Source organism: Gallus gallus, chromosome 9, assembly GCF_016699485.2.
Source record: "Gallus gallus isolate bGalGal1 chromosome 9, bGalGal1.mat.broiler.GRCg7b, whole genome shotgun sequence".
In the NCBI taxonomy this organism is placed as follows: Eukaryota; Metazoa; Chordata; class Aves; order Galliformes; family Phasianidae; genus Gallus; species Gallus gallus.
Window position 1 is genome coordinate 4116669 of NC_052540.1, and position 19607 is coordinate 4136275.

General features: G+C 56.6%; 1 protein-coding gene across 4 annotated transcripts; it reads left to right on the forward strand.

Annotated features, from left to right (window-relative positions):
* The first annotated feature begins 7020 nt into the window (after positions 1 to 7020).
* On the forward strand, positions 7021 to 14020 carry AMOTL2 (angiomotin like 2). Of its 4 annotated transcripts, none has more exons than XM_015277136.4 (10): positions 7021 to 7089; positions 7206 to 7931; positions 9121 to 9352; positions 10235 to 10379; positions 10643 to 10735; positions 11469 to 11764; positions 11862 to 12154; positions 12309 to 12481; positions 12627 to 12779; positions 12947 to 14020. In XM_015277136.4, exons 2-10 carry the CDS (start codon positions 7258 to 7260, stop codon positions 12997 to 12999), a joined length of 2112 nt encoding a protein of 703 aa, XP_015132622.2. In that variant the 5' UTR covers positions 7021 to 7089; positions 7206 to 7257; the 3' UTR covers positions 13000 to 14020. The 4 variants fall into 4 exon arrangements, with proteins under 4 accessions (XP_015132622.2, XP_015132624.2, XP_015132623.2 ...); XM_015277138.4 differs by having other exon boundaries at positions 12630 to 12779; XM_015277137.4 differs by having other exon boundaries at positions 9124 to 9352.
* The last annotated feature ends 5587 nt before the right edge of the window (positions 14021 to 19607 follow it).

The following is a 19607-nucleotide window of genomic DNA, read 5'->3' on the forward strand; positions in this document are numbered from 1 at the left end:
TGTGCCTGCTCTGAATGCAGCCAGCGGTGGAGTGGCCTTAGGACCTTCTCTGCCCATCCATCCCAATTTGCTTTCAGGGAAGGGTGCCTAAAGGTAGGGCAAGGCAAGGCAAGGCAAGGCAAGGCAAAAAGTGCCCCAAGCATCTCAGTCAGCTCTCTCTTTAGGAAGTCTCATCATCCTTAGTATTCCCCCACCACAACCTGCACTCCCCACATCCCCAGCAAGGATGCAGGCCTGTGGGAGCAGCAGCACCAAGATGGCCAGGCAGTGTGATGATCCTGAGGAAGAGGCCCTGTGGGGCTTCTGTCAACCCAACACCACCTTCTGAGCAGTGTGAGTAGTGGCTGTCAGGCTGCAAGGAGTGATTTTGTTTACCGATCCTAATAAGCAAGGTCTTGTTATCATGGGGTGAGCTGGATGTGTCATATTTTTACGGTCAGGGGCAAACAAAAATACTGCGGCGCGGATCTGCGCTGAGAATATCTGTGAAAACAAGGCTGGTGATGATGACTCACGTCTCTGCAATGCCACGTTAGATTTGCTAAATGCAGCTGGCTCGTGGTGTAGCACGGGAAAGGCTCCGCCCCAGCCATGCTGTGGTGGCCTGGCCTCAGCTGGCAGCAAGAATTTACAGAACCAAAAATCACCGTTGATCTCAGTAAGATCTGCAGGGGTGATCAAATCTACACCAGGAGCCATTTATGGAAAGTGCAGATTTTATGGCAGATTTTATGCCTGTAGTCACAGAACTCAGTCCTGCACTGCGCAGAGCCTGCAGTGAATTGAAGCATGTGCTGCACTGTGTGGATGCAAATTACCAAGCTTACACTCACTGTTAGGAGAATCCTGCTGGGGAAACCATCAAGAAGCACAGTTAAAACCACAAGCAAGGAAAGGGGTGCAGACGCATTAAAGCCAATCCCAGTTACTGGGACAAAGCCCATTCTATAAGGATGGCTTTGTATCCAAACAGTGCATCAGCACCAAAAGGTCTCCTGAACTCCTTGGCTGGTGATGAACAGAAGCAGGAAAGACAGGAGACGAAGAACGTAAGTGTTCAGACAGTGCACTGAGGTGCAAGCTCTTGATAGTTCACCCAGATCTTGCGGAGCATCCTTGCTGTGGCTGCAGGAGGGGAACTGTGGCGAGCTGTTGGGACAGGTGGCCATGCTTGTGCCTATGGATGGGTTGCAGTTTGGGATAAGCACAGAGGGCAATTCATATCTGCTTTGTGTGTGGAGGGTGCCTTGTTGGCACTTTTCATTGGCATTTTTCTCTAGGATGTTCTTAAGCACGTGCTTGTCTTTAACGCTCCCTTTCAGCAGATGACTTATTTCCTTATCAGCCCCCTCCACAGCTCTTCCAGAAGCTTCCATGACATTTCCAGCCCACAAAGATTTCTGACCTTTTTCACTTAACTGTTCTTTAGTGCTTCTTCCTCTTCACTCAGAGAGATGCAAAGCCCAGCAAGAAGTCCAGGTTATTGCCCAGTGTGTCATCAAGACTAAGGGCATCATTGTGAATATGCTGCACAGATCCTTTGACAGGGAAGTACAAAAGAGAAAGGGGAAGCACATAATTCAGGCTGATTTGTTCTTCTGTAAGCAAACTTAGCAACTTCAAGAGCTCTTTACCTTCTGCTTTTTTTATGTTTCTTTGCAAACCCAAACCCATGCATGCAAAAATATTGCTGTTCACTTCATCAGGTGACAGCACTTGGGAACCAGTTGGCAGTGAGGCTGGGCAAGCAGCCTAGGAGACATGTTGTCCTGTGGAAGCCACTGGTGAGACCAAATTCTGCTGTCATCCAACCCAGACAGTGTTTGAGGAATGTGTCCTTAAGCTGAGATCACCTCCCCAGGACTTTGGAGGAGGTAATATGTGTTGAGCTGGAGCACCAACCGCTGCTCTCCAGCTTGTGGTCTGGGCAAGCAGAGCCACAGCAGCATCCATCTCTGTTCCACTGGGCTGGGACCAGGTGCTGCACTGGTTCAGTATCCCTTGCCTGGATTGTGAAGGAGAGAAGCTGAAAGTTTCCAAAGGCAAACTCATGTAAACTCCTGCTGCAAGGCTCTGGTGTCCACATGGAGCTGGGCATGGGGAGGGGTCAGCCCTGACCTTTATTGTAGCAAGGGCTCCTCCCCCCCCCCGCCCATCTACAGGGGCTTCTCCCATACAATTCAGGTTGTTCCACGCAGAGCTTACGGGCTGCCTGCTAAATCACACCATTAAATCCTTGAGTCCGGGTTTTAGTGTTTCCATGTGCCGAGAGTGTCTTAATCTGGGCAGCTTGGGGAATTTTTATCCCGCGGATCCTTCGGTATGCCTGGAATGTTTGCTTTTCCTACTGCGTGCGTGTGTTTGAGGCACTCCTGTAAAAATAAGAACTTCCTGGCCGCCTTGTAAATCTTCCCTTGACCAGCACAGTCGCCTTGAGTGATTAATAAATGGGTGAGCTGAACCCAGCACCCATGGGGAGCACGACAAAGGGACCTCGAGGCTGGCCTCCCTCCAGAGCCCGCCCGAGGGACGCGCATGGTGACACCATTTTTCGGTAAGAGCCTGGGAGAGGAAGAACGAAACGGAAATTCCAGCGAGCTAAGGAAATGCACCAGTGGGCCAGGGCTTTGGAGGAGTTTTCTATTGTATCATCGAGCAGCTAAAACACACAGCTCTGCTGGAAGGTCGCTCTGCCAGCATTGGAACTCGGTGTTGGCACCGCTCTTGCCTGGAGCTGGTTATAGGACTGCTCAAACTCAAGGTGCTGAGTTTCTTTTGGGGCCTGGTCTGCTTGAGGTCAACTGTAGTTGAGTTCAGTACTGCTCTCACTATTTTCCTTCTTATTTCCTCGCTTCTCCTCTTGGATCCTCTTCTGCCCACCCTTCTCCCAGCGGTCAGTCACAGGGCTTCTGTTTTGGTGCCATTATGGAGTGTATGGAAAGAAAAAGAGTTTTTAGAGCCTACTTCCAACACCTACTCGTATCCCAGTGATACTTGAGTCCAGAGGCAGTGCACTGTTTCTCCTGTGGGTTTCTCACTGTTGCATCTCTCCCTGTTAGTCCTGGGCTTGTAGTAGCTCCTGTTCCCCTCCCTTCTTTGCCTTAGGTGTTTCCTCCAGACATTTGCTGGAGCAGAGTGAACTGTATGGAGGCAGATGCTCTTCACCTTCCCCTCTCCACACCTGCCCAGATGTTGCTCTTTCAACCATCAGCACACACCGCAGGAGGTCAAAAATGTGTGACGAGGACATCAAGGGACATTTCACGCTCTTTGTGCCCATGCAGGGTTTGTCTGGAGCTGCATCTCAGTAATGAGCCTGCTGGCAATCCACTGCTTTTGAGCAGTGACAGCCTGGTGTCACCCTCCCTGTCAAGGTGAAGAGTTCCTGCTGTATTTGGGATCCTGCAGTGAAGAAAAACCCCTGCTCAACGCTCTCCTCCACGTTTCTTAGTTCACCAAGCCAGTGCACGTGTTGGAGATGGCTGTTTGAGTCTGCTTCAAGTGTTGCCATTAGGTACAAGAGTCAACATCCCTTTTCTTTCCCTGCTAACTGTCCCTTGGCCGGCCCTGATATTCCACACTGATTAGTTCTCACTTAAACATCCAGGAGCACAACACTAAGAGGATTTTGCCATGGCAGGTTATCCCGGTGGCAGGGAAGATGCAAAGCTTCCTTAGCAGTCCTGATGCGTGCAGTGATTTCCATCACAGAAGAGCAATAAGGAGCAGGGTGACCAGCATCCTGCTGCCCCTCCCTGTGCAACCCCCACTCCTTTTGCAGGTGATGGCTGCAGATTGGGGTTCTTGCACAGAATTGCCTGTGAGGAGGTGTTCTCCTGCCCCATGACCACCCTGTGGTTGAGAGGTGACGGAAGGACCACACCATCCCAGGGATGCTCTGGTACTGGAAGTGGCTTTTATTTAGGAGTTGTGTTGGCTTCTCACAATTTTCTCCTAGGCAAAAGGATCGTTTTCAGCTTTCAGCGAACTGTAACCAAAGAACATTTGGGGTTTTCTGGTTCCCCAGAATAAAACAATTCCAACCCCTGTAAAAGGCTCAGCCTTTTTGGTCCTCTCCCACCTCTAGCCCTCCATGGAAAGGCTGTGAAGCCAGCCTTCCCACAGGAGGTATCCCGTAGCCCACAGGGCTGCAAATGTGACATGAGTTGCTCTTGTGTCACCCCACAGCCCTCCTCTGTCCTGGAACCCCTCCCTGCCAGCCCTCCTGTGGGCAGGAAATCACACCCAGAGATCTGCATTTCTCAGGAAAGAGCGAAAATGCCACAAAGGTGAGAATGTGGCCAAATTATTGCTGGTGGGAACAGAAACGGACAAGTTAACATGCAGGAGTGGAAATTACTCATTTCAAGAATGGGGGGGGGAAGGGAGGAAGGGGAGTTTAAAATGCAGAGAAGAGAAGGATGCCAGCCCATTTCTGACAACCATATAATGCAGTCAGAAATCTGCACTTCACACTTCGTCTTTGATGTTGGGACAGAAGGTGCCTATGTGTGCTTCACTGTGGTAGGAGCTGTGTCGTGGGGGATGGCTGCCCACGGGGACCACCCCAACAGCCCATTGACACCATCACCAGCCCTGGTCCTGCATCACTCCAGTTGAGCCCCCGCTGAGATGCAGAGGTAGAAAGATTTTGGGAAGGTGATGGCTGAGAAGGAAGAATGGATAACGGGGCAGCAGTGATGGGTGTCACAGCCAAGGCTGCAGCACCCATCCTGCACCCAAGCAGGACATGGCATTGCCCCATGTCCCAGGACACAGGGTGCCAGCCAAGGTGACAATGGGCTGGAGATGTCCCCAGGGACATTCTTGAGGTCTCACTGTTGGGCTGTTCACAGAGCTGTGGGGTTGACAGCCCCAGTGGTTCAAGCCCACATGGATCCTGGCATGAGTAAACAATGCGGGAATGGGGAACAGGTGCTTGCATGGCGACCTGAGCCCTGTTTTTAATTCTTGCTTTGAAGCAGGGATTTGTGAGAGGTACAGGAGGGAGCTTTTGGCATCCCAGGGCTCGGTGGACACGGCACCGGGCTGCCCATGTGCTGTCACCATCCCTCCACAACCATCTCGCTGGCCACAAACCTCTCCATCATACGCATCCTCCCCAGCTTCAGGGCTCGGGAGTGGCGGTTGGGAGCCGCGAAGAAAGCCAAGGTGATCTCATCCCACGGGTATTTTCTTGGCTCATTCAGCTCGCTCCAACGCCTCACCGATAACGTTGGACGATGAGGTCAGCAGCAGGGTTTGGCATCGCCGAGCTGTGTGTCACCAAGGAGCCCGGAGCTCCAACACCTGCACTTACCCCCGTGTTTTGGGATTGGGGTTGCAGGGAGCTGCTTCACCCCATGGTGAAACCACTTCCGTATCTTCTGGTCCATAAGCCTGTTTGTGTATCCTTCCACTAAAAATACCACCGGTTCTGCTGGTCCGTTCCTAAAAGTGGAGATACTAACACATCTGATAGCTAATACCACAGCTAAGAGGATCTGAAGCTCTGGGATGGCAATTGGCAATTACAAGCATCCCAAGCATCTTGCCTTCAAGCAAGGACATGGCACACCACCGTGCATCTCCATCTCCAGCATCAGCCCTGCATTCCTTCCCTGCAAAACTGCCAAGTCTGGGCTTTGGGGGCTGCTCTGACCTTTCCACGTGCTTCATCTTCTGATGGGAGGCAGAGGCTCTGCGTAGGTGTGTGCATGGGGAAGGTCTGTGTGAAGTAGCCAGCAGCTGGTTAGGCTCCTCCAGGGGAGCGTGGAAAGGTGGAAGCTTCCCATATCTGCCGTGTTAGAAAGAGGAGCAGAGGGCTTTTCCTCTTCAGATCACTTTCCAAAGTGCTGTTATCAGCCCAGGAGGGGTTTCCTGCTGCCAAAAATAGAGCAGCGTTGAGATAGGAAGGGAGGCAGGATGACGCAGGCACAGATAAGGCTGCTGGATGAGCTGGGGGGGGGGGGGGGGGGGGGGCAGCTTGGACCTCCGGCATGCTGGGTGCCCCCATCCCACTGAAAGACCCGCAGTGGGGTTTGGGATCTCACCCACACCTGCACTGTTGCTTTCTCAGCCCAGTTATGTCAATGAGCGGCTGGGTGCTGAACGTAAGCCCAATGCGTCCATCGCTGGGGGCCGGCAGGGGAAGCTCGCCGGTTTTCAGGTTCTGCAGAGTGCATCTGTGCCTCTCTGAAGGATGCTGCAGGCCCGCGGCGGGGTTTGGCCGAGCAGAGCATTGCCTGTCCCCTTCCTTCCCCCAGACAAAGCCCCCCCAAGGATGGCAAAAGGAAGAGCCCGACGGCCCGCTCCGGGCTTTGTTCGGCCTTTGGAAGGTGCCAAATTCCCTCTCTCAAGAATGAGAGCTTAATGTCCCGTATCTAATTAGCGATTTTCCCCGCACCTGCCCCTCCGCCGCCCCTCGGGCCATCTGCCGTCTCGGGGCCCCGCGGGCGGACGTGCCTGGGGCGCGGCGCTGGGGGTCCCGCGGGTCCTCCGCAGCGGCCGCACGACGGGGAAGCGGCTCTGCGACCCGGGCAGCCCAGGGCTCCGTCCCGCGGGTCCCGGCCCGCCGCACCCCGCAAAGGGAAGGCGCAAAGCACACGCGCAGCCCGCACGAGAGATGGAGGCGGGGAGGGTGGGTGGGGGGGGGGGGGATGCTGGGGAAGGGGAGCAGCGCTGGCAGAGGGCAGAGCAGATGGGGCCGCGGCTTTTTGTAGAGCCGGGAGACAATGGCGCGTCTCTCGGGGCCGGGATCAGGCACGAAGATTTATGCAGGCGGGCAGCTGGCGGGCAGAGCCTCGAGGCCCCCCCGGGCGGCAGCTGCGGCCCCAACCCCTCGCCAGCCCCCAGCCCCGCGCTGACACCGACCGTCCCGGCCCGAAATGGCGGCGGGGCGGGCGCTGCTCCCCCTGGCGGCGGACGGAGGACGGGGAGGAGGAGGTGCCGGCGGGGCGGGGCGGGCCCGGCCCCGCATTCCGGGCATAGCAGCGCCCGAGCCCGGCCCCCGCTACCGGCGGGGCCCGCAGTCGGCAGTGCCTTCGTTCCCCGAGCGGCAGCACGGCCGCGCCGCTCCGCCATGCCCCGGTAAGTGCCGCCCCCCTCCCCCCCCCCCGGCCCCGTCCCACCGGAGCCGCACAGCCGCGGGGAGAGCCGCGCTCCTCCATCCCCCCTCCCGCTGACGTCCCCGTGTCCCCCCGCAGGTGCCCGCGTCGCTCGTAGAGCCCCCGGACGGCCGGACGGAACGCGGCGGAGATGAGGACGGCGGAGGACTCGAGCGGGACGGTCCTGCACCGCCTGATCCAGGAGCAGCTGCGCTACGGGAACCTGACGGAGAACCGCACGCTGCTGGCCATCCAGCAACAGGCACTGCGCGGCGGCACGGCCGGCAGCCCCCGCTCGTCGCTGGAGAGCCTGACCCAGGAGGAGAGCCAGATGGTGCCGCAGTCCGCCCGGCAGGAGCCGCAGGGCCAGGAGCACCACGCCGACCACCTCTACTCCGAGCACGGCGGCTACCGCCCGGCCCAGCCCCAGCACAAGGGCGAGGAGCTGCCCAGCTACGAGGAGGCCAAGGCGCACTCGCAGTACTACGCGGGGCAGCGGGGCGGGCAGCAGCACGGCGGCACCCGGCGCCCCGACGACGCCCTCAAGGACCTGAAGCACGGCCACGTGCGGTCGCTGAGCGAGCGGCTGATGCAGATGTCGCTGGAAAGGAACGGGGCCAAAGCGCACGGCCCCATCAGCTCGTCCCACAGCTACCCGCAGCTCTCCCGGCACTACACCCTGCGAGGGCAGCGCCCCGAGGGGACGGAGCCGCGCGGGCCTCCACCGGAGTACCCCTACATCCTCCCCAGCCAGGAGGCGGCCGTCGCTTACCTGTCTCGGCCCTGCTCCCGGGACGGAGCCGGCTTCCAACACCCCGAAGTCAGGTAACCCGCAGCCCTGGTCGCTTCTTGGGTGCGGGTCGGCCCCGGTTTGCCCCAACCGGTTCAGGATTTCCAACCGGCAGCGAACGCTCCACTGCTCTGGGAGGGATTCGGGGTTAATTCAGGAGCTGGAGGCAGGTCAGGAAGTGGCTAAATTCGGAACAGGCATGGGCCAGCGTGGAAGGAAAATGTGGAAGGAAAATGTGCTGCTCGGAGTGGAAAAAGCTGCCTGGCGGTCCCCCGCTGAGGGTGCCCCCGGCCCCGTGCCTTCCAGCAGCGGGGATGGAAGTGTTGAGCAGTGCTCCTTCCTTCTAGCAGGTTGACACGTCCAGCAAAGCCTGGCTCCGCTTTGAGATCTGTGGGTGTGGAGATTTGGGTATCTCCTGGTGCTCAGGGAAGGCTGGGAGTGTGGTGTTCTGGCATGGAATTACTATAGGCAGGAGCTCGGAGCTGACTTACCAGGGCAGGGAGTGATAGCATCTCTGGCAGGAAACGCTCTCCTTCCAGGGAACAAAGAGGGGAAGGGGAGCTGTGAGGAAGATGCATTTGTTCTTCCTCGCTCCTGGATCACCCCATAGGAATGCGGGCTCCAGCAGGGCGGCTGCGTGGCTCAGGATGGCTGAGGCAGCCATGTGTTGTCGAGGAACTCTTGAGTGATAGAATGAGGATGTATTAACAGTGTGGTGGCAAGGCTTCGAGCCAGGAGCCCTCTCTTTGCCCAGAAAATAACCAGGAGAAGTGGTAGTGCTGCAGGCTTCCAATGTGCATCTTTTGCTGAGGCTTTTCCTGACTGCATCACCCAGCAGCAGGGTGGGACTGAGCACCCCTGTCCTAGCGGTGAAGTCCCAATGTTCTCAGGTGCTTAAATCCTGGGTGTGGAGGTGCTCAAGCTGCAGGCAGCACCGTCAGATGGGGGTTTCCTTCACATTGTGTGTGCTCATGGGTGAGTGCCCAAAGCCGACGCTTCCCAGCTGTGCAGGACAGCTTGGGTGCTCGCAGAGTCTCATCCTTTTGAAGATGACCTGGGGGCACCCGGCACCTCTTTTGTCCAAAGAGCACCCCTGGGTGCTGCAGGAGCTCTGCATATCCACACAGGTCGGTTGGAGGACGGGAACATGGGGGCAGGGTGCTTGAAGTGGTCGATGTGTTCATCCCCACGAAGTGGCTGAGCATCCCTCTCTTTCCCCCCCAGCAGGCTGATGCCAGCGCCCGTCCCCGCAGCGTTCCTGCCCCCGCCAAGCACGCTGGGCTCGCTCAGCCCTGCTGGCGTGGAGGCCCTGGTGAGTGCACAGGCGGCCTCAGCTGGCAGCCGGCTGGCCCAGGTGGACGCGGTGCTGCGGGAGAATGAGAGGCTGCTGCTGGACAATGAGAGGCTGCGACGGGAGCTGGAGAGCTGCACGGAGAAAGCCAGTCGAATCCAGAAGGTGAGCTGGCCTCTGCTCCCTGTCGGCACGCTGGAGATGCAGGACCCCAGCCCCACTGTTTCTTTGGGACGTGGGCAATGAGCGCAGACGTTCGGCTTGCTTCTGCTCCCACACGGTGCCTCACCCACCAGCATCCATCCCTTGGGGAGGAGGGAATGGCTCAGCGACCTCCTGCCCTGCCGTGTCACAGGCAGCAGGTTTGAGCTGAGAGCAGGTACACCCAGGAATGGCCTCATCTGCACGGCGTGTCTTTGTCCCTTGTTTTTGGGAGAGCTCGTGCATTTGCTTCTTTGCCGCCTGGGGCAGGATCAAGCAGCTGCTGTGAAAATTCACCCCCTTTCGTGGTTTAATCTCTGCCCCCTCCCTCCGGTGGCTGCCCCCCACAGCAAGCAGCTGTGCTTCGGTGGCAGCGCAGCTCCTTGGCCAAGTGTGGAAGAGAGGGGAAAAAGAGCCCATTCTGAGCCTCCAGTAGCACTCAGGCTGTCTCCACCCGCCCCAGGAGCGTGCCCGGCCACCACAGAAAGCCCTTTGTGCAGCTTTGCACAAGGGCAGGGCTGTTCCCTGCCGGACAGACGGACACTGGGAGGCAGGGGAGAAGCTGGGCCAGCCCCAGGGGGACCACACTCAGCCAAATCCATGCTAAGGCAAGAGAGCTCCTTCTGCGCCCACAAGGCTGAAAGCAAAAAAGGGGTTTTGCCCCTAAACCTGCGTTGTAGTGGGGGTTTCTCACTGCGTGGCTCCTGCCTGTCCTCTGTGGGTTTGCTGAGCCCCGTTGGCAGTGCAGGACGGGTCCTGAGCCTGGGCAGTGTTTCGCCAGCATCTGCCTTTCTTTTCCTCGTTCCACGAATATCTCACCCCCGCCCGTCACTTCCTCCTCCCCAGCTGGAAACGGAGATCCAGCGCATCTCGGAGGATTACGAAAACCTCATGAAGGCGTCCTCCAAGCGGGAAGCACTGGAGAAAGCCATGAGGACCAAGAGAGATGGGGAGATGCGGCGGCTGCAGGACTTCAACCGAGACCTGAAAGGTGAGAGCGGCTGCAGTCCGCAGGTCCCTTGGGTTGGCCCAGTGGCTCCTGTGGCCCCAGTTCACAATTCCAAACCCTTCCTCGCCCCTATTCCTGCAGGTCCTCTCTGTCCGTCAGCCTTTCCCCAGTATGCTTCTTTCTAGCAGTTTTATTGGTCTGAGTGTTTTCACAGGTGGGAGGAGGTAGGCGGTTGGGATTCTGCTTCATCTGTCCAAAACAGTCTTTTAAATCTAATTTTTTTCTAATTTGTGTTTTTGCACCAGAACGCTTGGAATCGGCCAACAAGCAGCTGGCCAGCAAGACCCAGGAGAACCAGGAGAGCAACCAGGGCACAGTGGCGAAACTCCTGGCGCAGAGTAAGTCCCCAGGGGCTCGGCTTTGCCTGACTTGCCACAGCAGGGACTCGGTGCAGAAGCCTTTATGCTGGAGGAAGAGGTGGGGAGGTGAGGGGGGCGGGTGGGAGCTTTTTGCCCTTCCCCAGGGAGGGCTGTGCTGCTCCGGGCGCTGGATGCGAGCCATTAATCCCGGCCGGCCGGCGGGGTGACCTGCATTCTCCACATTCCTGCTGCTGTGCGCCGGCTCTTCCAGCACAAAGTCCGCACTCCCTCCCCGTGCTTGCCCAGCCCTTCCTGTGCTTCTCTCCTGTGCAAGCTGGAATTTCTTTTCTGGGGAGAGAAATACAGCAAACTCCATATCTCTATTTCTACTGAATGTTATTTCATCAGAGAGCTGGTGTTGGTGTTGTGGGGGAGGAATCATGTCACCTTCCTTGCAACAACTAGGTGTAACCTAGGACAGATTTTCTCATCGCAGGCCAGATTTTTGGCTGCAATTTGCCAAAAGGAGGCTTTCTGATGCAGCAAGTGTCCATGCTGGTGTCTTAGTCCATCAGGGCATGTCCACGTACTGAAATGCGTGCTGCAGGGTTGCCACCCGGCCCCAGCGCACCTCGTGTGCTGGGTGAGGGCTGCTGGCATCACGCAGCTGAGTGGAGACCCATGGGCACAGCCCCTTTTTTTGGGAGCCTCTGTGGGCCTTTTCATCCCCCAGCACTGTGTCTCCAAGTCTTAGCCGGGTGTTCTTTTGCAGGCTATGAGCACCAGCAGGAGAAGGAGAAGCTGGAGCGGGAAGCCTCCCTGCTGCGCAGTGCCAATGAGGACCAGCGCCGGCGGGCAGAGCTGCTGGAGCAGGCGCTGGGCAGTGCCCAGGCACGGGCAGCCAAGGCAGAGGCTGAGCTGCGGAAGAAGCGGGCGTACGTGGAGAAGGTGGAGCGGCTGCAGGCAGCCCTGGGTCAGCTCCAGGCCGCCTGCGAGAAGCGGGAGCAACTCGAGCTGCGGCTGCGCACCCGCCTGGAGCAGGAGCTGAAGATGCTGCGGGCTCAGCAGGTAAGGACATCCCAGGGACCGTGAGGTGGGAGGTGCCAGCAATCTGCATCCCAGCAGCTCCTCACCTTCTCTCTGGGTCATTTCTTGGCTGCTGCAGAGGCAAGTGGGAACTGCAGGTGGAGGGACGCCCGAGCTGAGTGCCCACAGGCTGTCCGAGCAGCTGAGGGAGAAGGAGGAGAAGATCTTGGCCCTGGAGGCTGACATGACCAAGTGGGAGCAGAAGTACCTGGAGGAGTGCACCATGCGGCAGTTCGCCATGGATGCTGCTGCCACTGCTGCTGCCCAGCGGGACACCACCCTCATCAGCCACTCTCCACGGCACTCACCCAACAGCAGCTTCAACGAGGACCTCCTCCTGGCCAACCACAAACACCAGGAGATGGAGAACAGGTACCCCACCTTCCCAGTGGGCTGCTTGTTGGGTGTTGTGAGCTGAGAGCATCCTCAATGGGCCAAGTGGCCCCAGTGAGGTTTTTACCCAAGGCTTTGGCTCCATCCCAAGGTCCTCCTTCCCATCTCAACTTCTCCCTCTTCATCTCTCCAGGTTAAAAGCCCTTCATGCCCAAATCCTGGAGAAAGATGCCGTCATCAAAGTCCTGCAGCAGCGCTCGCGGAGGGACCCCAGCAAAGCCCTGCAAGGCTCCCTGCGGCCAGCCAAGTCTGTACCATCTGTCTTCGCTGCCTCTGCTGCAGAGGGCTCATCCCGTGGTAGCACAGGTAAATGGAGATCCCAGCCCACTTTGCCTCCAGCAAGGAGCAGCCTACAATTGCTGCTTTGGAGGTGGCTCTTAGTGGGAGATTTGGGAGTGTTTTGGGTGGGATTTCTCCCATGCTGACAAATTCCTAACGCTGTCTCCTTCAGCAGGCAAAACTGCTGCAGATGAAGCGGCATCGGTGCCCACCGCTGTGCCTTTGCCCTCCCACACCAAGCATGGCAGCAAGGATGGCAGCACACAGACAGATGGAATGGCACAGGGCCGGGGTGAGGGTGCAGAGTGCCCAGCCAGCTCACCAGGTGAGTCCTGCGGTCCCCAGGGATGCTCCAAGGGTTGTCAGAGGCACAGGGAACGGGGCTGGGCATTGAGTTGCATCTGTAAGTCCGGGCACTGAAGCAGTCCAGCTCCATGAGGACAGTCGTACTCCCTTCTCCAGATCTCACATTCTCACTTCATTTCTCTGCAGAGTGCTCAACCATCCCCAGAGACCTGTCTGACATGGTGGAGATCTTGATTTAAGGCTCTACTGGCCTCTCGGCTTCAACTTTCCAGCTATGGCCAGGGAGAGCCACCATCATGACAATGGAACCGGCCAAAGAGGAGCGGTGACGGCGCGGTCCTCCACGTCCCATCTCTGCTGCCGTCCCCACGCGTGTCCCCAGGGACACTGGAGTGCCTGGCCCCTGGCGGCCCAGAAGATGCGACTCCCTGTAAATACACCCCTGTTTTGTAGGACAGGAGCAAATGTATTTATCACTTCAGCCTCCTTGCCCTCCTCTCCTGGGCTTTCATCCCGTCCCTTCCTCGTCAGCTCCTTTCCATCTCCATCCCGATCTCAGGAGCTGCTGGGAGAGCCGTGGGCACATCCCGTGCTTCCTCTCAAAGGAAGAGAATGGAGAATAATGAAACAAAAAAGGAAAAATGAATTATAGAGAGAAAGGAAGTCTGAGGGTAAACCTGCAGGAGGTGAGATGCTCAGAGTGGAGCAAGCGTGTCCCATGGCCCATGGATGTGCTGCCCCGTGCCCCTCCTCTACTGGCAGCTGGCTTCTGCCCGTAGCCAACGCCGACTGCTCGGTCCTCAGAACTCGGAGACTTCCCAGCCCTGCCCTTCATCCATCTCTATGTTTTTTTTTCTTCCTCCTTCAAATGTGTGCATTTGCTGGACAACTGCATTTTTTATTTTCTCTCTCAGACACGTAAAAAATGCGTTCTGTTCTCATGCATTGTTTACAAAGTAGAATACGAAACAAAACAAAACAAAAAAAAAAAAAGTGGAAAAAACCCCCCACGAGTTAATATATTTTATATTAATATTGTTATTTCTTTTTAAGTATTTTTTTTTTTGTGCTGTGAACTTTTTTTTTTTCCTGCCAAAGACGACGAGTTCTTTGTTTGTGCGTTTTAAGTTATCTGAAGTATTTAAACATAAACCTGGCTGTTTGGTTATGCCGCCCTATACCGAGATTGCTGTCACATTTTACTTGGTATAACAATATTTTAATAAAAAAATCAATAAAAAAACCCCCCCCGGAGCTCAACCTTTGGTGCTCTTTCAGCACACAGCGCCTGAGGCTGAGCATGAAGGGGCTCCCACGGCTTTAGGATAGGCCTCCATTGCTGTAGAGGTGGATCGGAGAGGCCCAAAGCAATGGGAAGGCCTGAGCTGCGATCCTGCTTTCATTGTGGGCCAGCACTCCGCACTGCAGCCTTCCAATGGGGCTCCTGCAGCCTCCCGGGGCTGTACCTGTGCTGCCTTCCCTCTCCTGCTCCCCACAGCTGCAGCGGCTGCCTGGGAAGGGCTGCAGCATTCCTGGCATTCCGCAGTGCTCACGCCCGCTGCTTTATTTACCCAAATCCGGATGCAGGTCTGGCTGCTTGCAGGCGGCTTTTCGAGAGCTGCAAGGAAAAACCAAAACAAAACAAATGAGGAAAAGGAAGGAAAATCCCGAAGCCCACCTGTAAATGGAGCAAGACGAGGCAGCAGGCCCTGGCTTCTCCTGTGGATGCACCAGCACGGATGAGCTTGTTTGTTTCGTAGGGTTGCTTTTGAACTCGAGGAGCAGCCTGATGCGGCTCAGCATGTGTGCCCAGGAAGGCAGGAGGAGCTGAGACCCACCAAAATCCTGCCCAGGTGCCCACGCTGCTGTAGCAGCATCCACCAGTGAGGAATGCTTCCCAAATCCTGCTGAGAGGGGAGGAGGCGGTGTGCAGACAGGCTCCAAAAACTGATGTTTCTGTCTTCGTGGTATGGTCTCCACCCACGCTGTCTCCTCAGGGTTGTGCCATCAAGAGCATCACTTGCAACCGCTGTCCTTCATCCCACGCCAGGTCCTGCTTAGGTGAGGGCACGTCCCTGTCCCTACCACAAGGTCACCAGGGACCCGTTTGCTTTCTCAACCAAAACACTGAGAGGGAGCCAGAGCTGCTCCCACCCTTGTGCTCCTGATCCTCGTGTCCCAGTATCCCCGTGTCTCTGTGTCTCTGTATCCCTGGGTCCCCATGTCCTCAGTCTTTCATCCCTGCACTCCTGTGGCTTTAATCCCTGGGCCTCTGCATCCCTGTATCTTTGTATCCATCATCCCCGCATCCCAGCTGAGAATGGCCCTGGGGCTGGGCCTCCTCATCCTCCTGCCTCTGTTCTCTCCATTTCTACAGCCACGTGCTACGTCTGAAAAGGGAAAGGGGAGCCCATCACAATCTCCTTGAGATGGAAAACACCACTTTAAAAAGCCCCCAAATCCCCACCTTCCATCAGGATTGGACAGAAGGGGGATTTCCCCCAGTCTTCGTCTGATAGAGAAGGACCCATGCAGGGACAAGCTGCGGGGCGCAGTAAACCAGTTGGGCAGAGCATGCAGCCTCACGCCCCGGCTTGCTCTGGGTGCAGGAATGAGGCTCTGCCCGCCACGCCGGCTCTCCCCACTGCAGGGCTGTTCCTTCCTCAGCCCCGGCCCTCCTCCTCCTCCTCCTCCTCCTCCTCCTCAGCCGGAGCGCGCCGGGCGAATTCCTCATTCCTGTTCCCCGCACCGCGCTGCCTGCCTGCCATCTTTGCATGCAAACAGTAAACAGGCTGTTATTATCCAGGATGCTTTGAATAACTGTGGCTATTTTTTCTCTTCCCAGTATTCTAAAAAGGCAAAAAATTCCCTGCGGTTTCTGAGTCAAGTTTTTTTTTTTTTTCCCTTCTCCTTCCCTCTCTCTCTTCCCTTTCCTTCCCACCACCTCCATGACCCCGACAAACCCACGACGAGCTCCCTGCCCCGCTCCAGGGCTCTATGAACAGGGACCTGGGCAGTCCATGGCCTTTCCATCCCTGGAGAGCTCCCAACCTTCCAGGCATGGCCAAGGGCACCGCTCCATTCCAACCATCCCATGACTTGTGCTCAGATCTGAGGGCAGATGTTGTCATTGGCATGGGGTGGCCTTGGGGCACCTCTCCCACCCGCAGGGCTCACACTCAGTGCAGAGCGATGGGGAGAGGTGAGAGAAAGGTTTTGAGGTCAATGGATGCTCTTTTGGGTGAACGTTGGGTTGCAGAGGTTGGGTTGCTTTTTGAAGCTCTCCGTTTTCCGACATGCCTTTGGAAATACTCACGTGGAAATTGAAAGGCAGAGGAGTGACACAGCCCACTGCAGGGCCGTATGCTTGCTCACAGGTTTTGCTGCAGCAGGAAGGGTTGAGAGGTTTGAGGAGCTCAGCAGGCCCACGTGCCCCATCCAGAAACCTCGGGAGAAGTTGGGGAGGAAATTGGGAAAATCCCATTCTTCTGCCTGGTTGCATCTTCCAGGCCAGAAAACAACGCAAAGCAACCCAAAGCAAGATGTATGATGCCAGGAATGACCTTCCTCCATCACCCATCCTTCGTGCGCTGCAGATCTCAGGCTGGGAGTCAACGGGACCCTTCTGCCCCATAGTGGGGCTGCACGTCCCATGGGCTTTGCTTTGGGGAGTGCTTTGTCCCTATGCAGTGTTGCTTTGCCCCTATCCAATGTCACTTTCCTTTCCACTTCAGAGCTGCAACTCTCCAAAAACCACTAATGTGTAAGAATTTTTGTTTGTTAATCCAAGGGAAAGTACGTATTTTTCACTGTTCTCATGCTCCAGGAATTTACAGAGATATTTTCATCAAATTTAGGGAAAACAATTGGCTTCGGGCAGAGTGAAGGGATGGGAAGTTTCAGCTACTGATGCCTGAAATGGCACAGCCATGAGTAGATGAGGTCTCCTTGAAACTCTTCATGGTGGGGGGGACTGCTGCCCTTGGATTTTCCAATTCTTTGATGAAGCTGCAGTCCATTTCTTGGCAAGCCAGAACTGGAGCCCCACGTCACCCCAGCACCTCCAGCTGTGCAGCAGGAGGGCTCCAAAACCCCCAGACCCAGCTGGATTTTGGCACACTCACGTTACCAAGCAAAAGCCGGGTCAGGTGAGCCCACAGGCAACAGCCAGCTGGAATTACAGCATGACAGAACAGTTTGGGTTGGAAGGGACCCTGAAGACCACCCAGCTGTAGCCAGGTGTCCATGGGCACCTCCACCACATCAGGCTGCTCAGAGCCCCATCCATCCTGCCCTCGAGCACCTCCAGGATGGGGCACCCTCATGGTAAAGAGCTTGGGGGTGCAGGACCCCCTCTCCCCACCCTTTGGGGTACACCAAAGGATGTCAGTGGCCAACAGGGCTGCGGTTGTGGGGTTTTTTTTGGCACAAGCACGCTGGGTTTCCCCAGCTTGGAGGAGCTCTGTTGGATCTCTGTCAACCTTACACCAAAATGGGTGGGCAGGGAGCAGGGCCTGCCCTCAGAGCAGGGCCACGGCTGCTGGGCAGCAGCAGGGAGGGATGCAACATAACGGAGCCGTGGCACAGCGATGAGAAAGCAGCTTTCAGGCACACAAACACGGACAGTGAGTGGCAGAACGCAGCGTTTGGCCTCGGCGGAAAATGACGCGCACTGGAAAATATTCCCACCCACATTTTTACACCCTGAAAGCGCAATGATTTTTTGTTTGTTTGTTTGTTTTGCATCGGATCCAGTGTGAAGCAATGCAGAGCTGCCCTTGGGATCCCATGGCGTGTGTGAGGGTGCAGGCAGTGGGGTGCAGTGCGGAGCCCCACGCAGAGCCTGGCAGCTCCTGGCGCATCCCAACGCCACCAGAAGTTTTGGAGCACGTTGCCGTGGTGACCCAAATGTTGTTCTTTCCAGCTGTCCAGAAAAAAAGAAAGAAAGAAAGAAAGAAAGTGGAATGAGAATCATAATAATAATAATAATAATAAAAAAACGGAACTGATGGAGGAAATTCTAAGAAAATGAAATAATCTGGAAAACTGGCCCAGCTCCCTCCTCCGGGAGGGTTTCTCCCAGCACACACAGCTCGGAGCAGGGCAGGAGCCCGTGGCTGGGCTCGGCAGCAGCGCCGTCCCCAAATAGCGTGGCACCGAGCTGCTGTCCCGGTGCTATTTCAGGTGATGGCCCCACAGCTGAGACGCCCGTCTGCGTTTTTAGGGGAGGACTGGAGCATGGGCTGCAGCCACTTTTACAGCCCCAGGCATCCAGGATGACCCTTCTCTGAAATGTGCTTGGTTCCTTCATCAGCAGGAGGGATGGGCTGCTCTCTGGGCTCCTCTTTTCCTTGCAGGCGTGATTTTGGGACAGCAGTAATTTGGGGTTCCCGAGGAACCCCACGGCCATCTCCTTGGTTTCTCTGATCAGGCTGTGGTGCCTGAAGGACTGCTGAGCGCATGAGTGCTGGGGACTCAGTGCACCCTCCTTGCAGGGAGCTGCAGGGAGCAATGATGTCTTTCAATGTCTTGAGCCCGGGTAATGCTGTGCTGTAAGAGTGTGACTAGAAAGTGCTGGCTCGCTGCAACGTGTCAAGGCAAGCGGCCCTGCTGCTTGCTCCAGGTCCTGCACAGCCGCCCGCTCCTTGCGCAACACCCAGAGGTTTGCCAGGAGTGGGGCTGGGCTGTGGAGCAATGCGGAGGGGCAGGGTCACCACCTCCCCGGGCACACAGCCTTGTGGTGATGCCCACTGCCATCCTACCCACCTCCTCCTGAACCACCATTTCCCAGGGGGAAGTTTATCAAACTGCGGCTCAAGACAGTGAAAGACACTGAAAGGCATTGATGCTCTGGCGTGTGTCCAGAGGGCAGCGGAGCTGTGAGGGCTCTGGGGCACAAAGTGTGATGGGGAGCAGCTGAGGGAACTGGGAGGGGTCGGTCTGGAGAAGAGGAGGCTCAGGGGAGACCTCATTGCTCAGCAACTCCCTGAGAGGAGGCGGTGGTGAGGTGGGGGTCGGCCTCTGCTCCCAGGTAACAGCAATATGATGAGAGCTGATGGCCTTAAGTTGCACCAGGGGAGACACTGTACATGGAGGTGCTCAGAGCCGTGGAGATGTGGCACTGAGGGATGTGGGCAGTGGGCACGGTGGGGTGGGCTGGGGTTGGACCTGGGGATCTTAAAGGTCTTTCAAAATGTAGTGATTCTATGATTCAGATGGAGAAATCCGCACATCCTTTTGAAACTCCCCAGCTTTCCCTGCAATCTCGGGGCTCCAGCAGCCTTTCCAAGTGGTGGGATGAGCAGCATTTCCTCGATGTTGTAGCACTGATGTAATGGGGTGGTGAATCAGTGGGGAACTTTCTGCCTTACCCGTGTCGTATCACCGCCGTTTATGAAGTTTTGCTATTTTATGTAACAGAGCCCTGTGCAACCCAGTCTCAGTAAACGGTGAGTAATTACACCGTGTCTGATTCCAGCCCCGCGAACCGGAGAGAACAGCAGGAACGGTTGGTGAGACTCTGCTCCAAACAAACGGGGTGCCAGGCGGTAATGCCAGCGGTGCGTGACATTATAAAGCGCGTCAATAGCAGCTGCAGCCCTCTGTTAGGTGTGCTGGAGGGGCAGCGGCGGATCGCAGCGCCCGTGTTTGCTGCGTTGGGAAGGGAGTTCCCAGCCACCGAGGTCCTGGCGTTCCCCTCACGTGGGTGAATGAACTCCAGGGCCAGAGCTTGGAGTGAACACCGTGTCCACATTCTTCAGCCCGAGCCGGGAATGTCAACTCCTGTCCCGACGCCAAGGGCCGCATTCCACCCCGATGCTGCTCCCAAAAATGCCAGCACCAAACG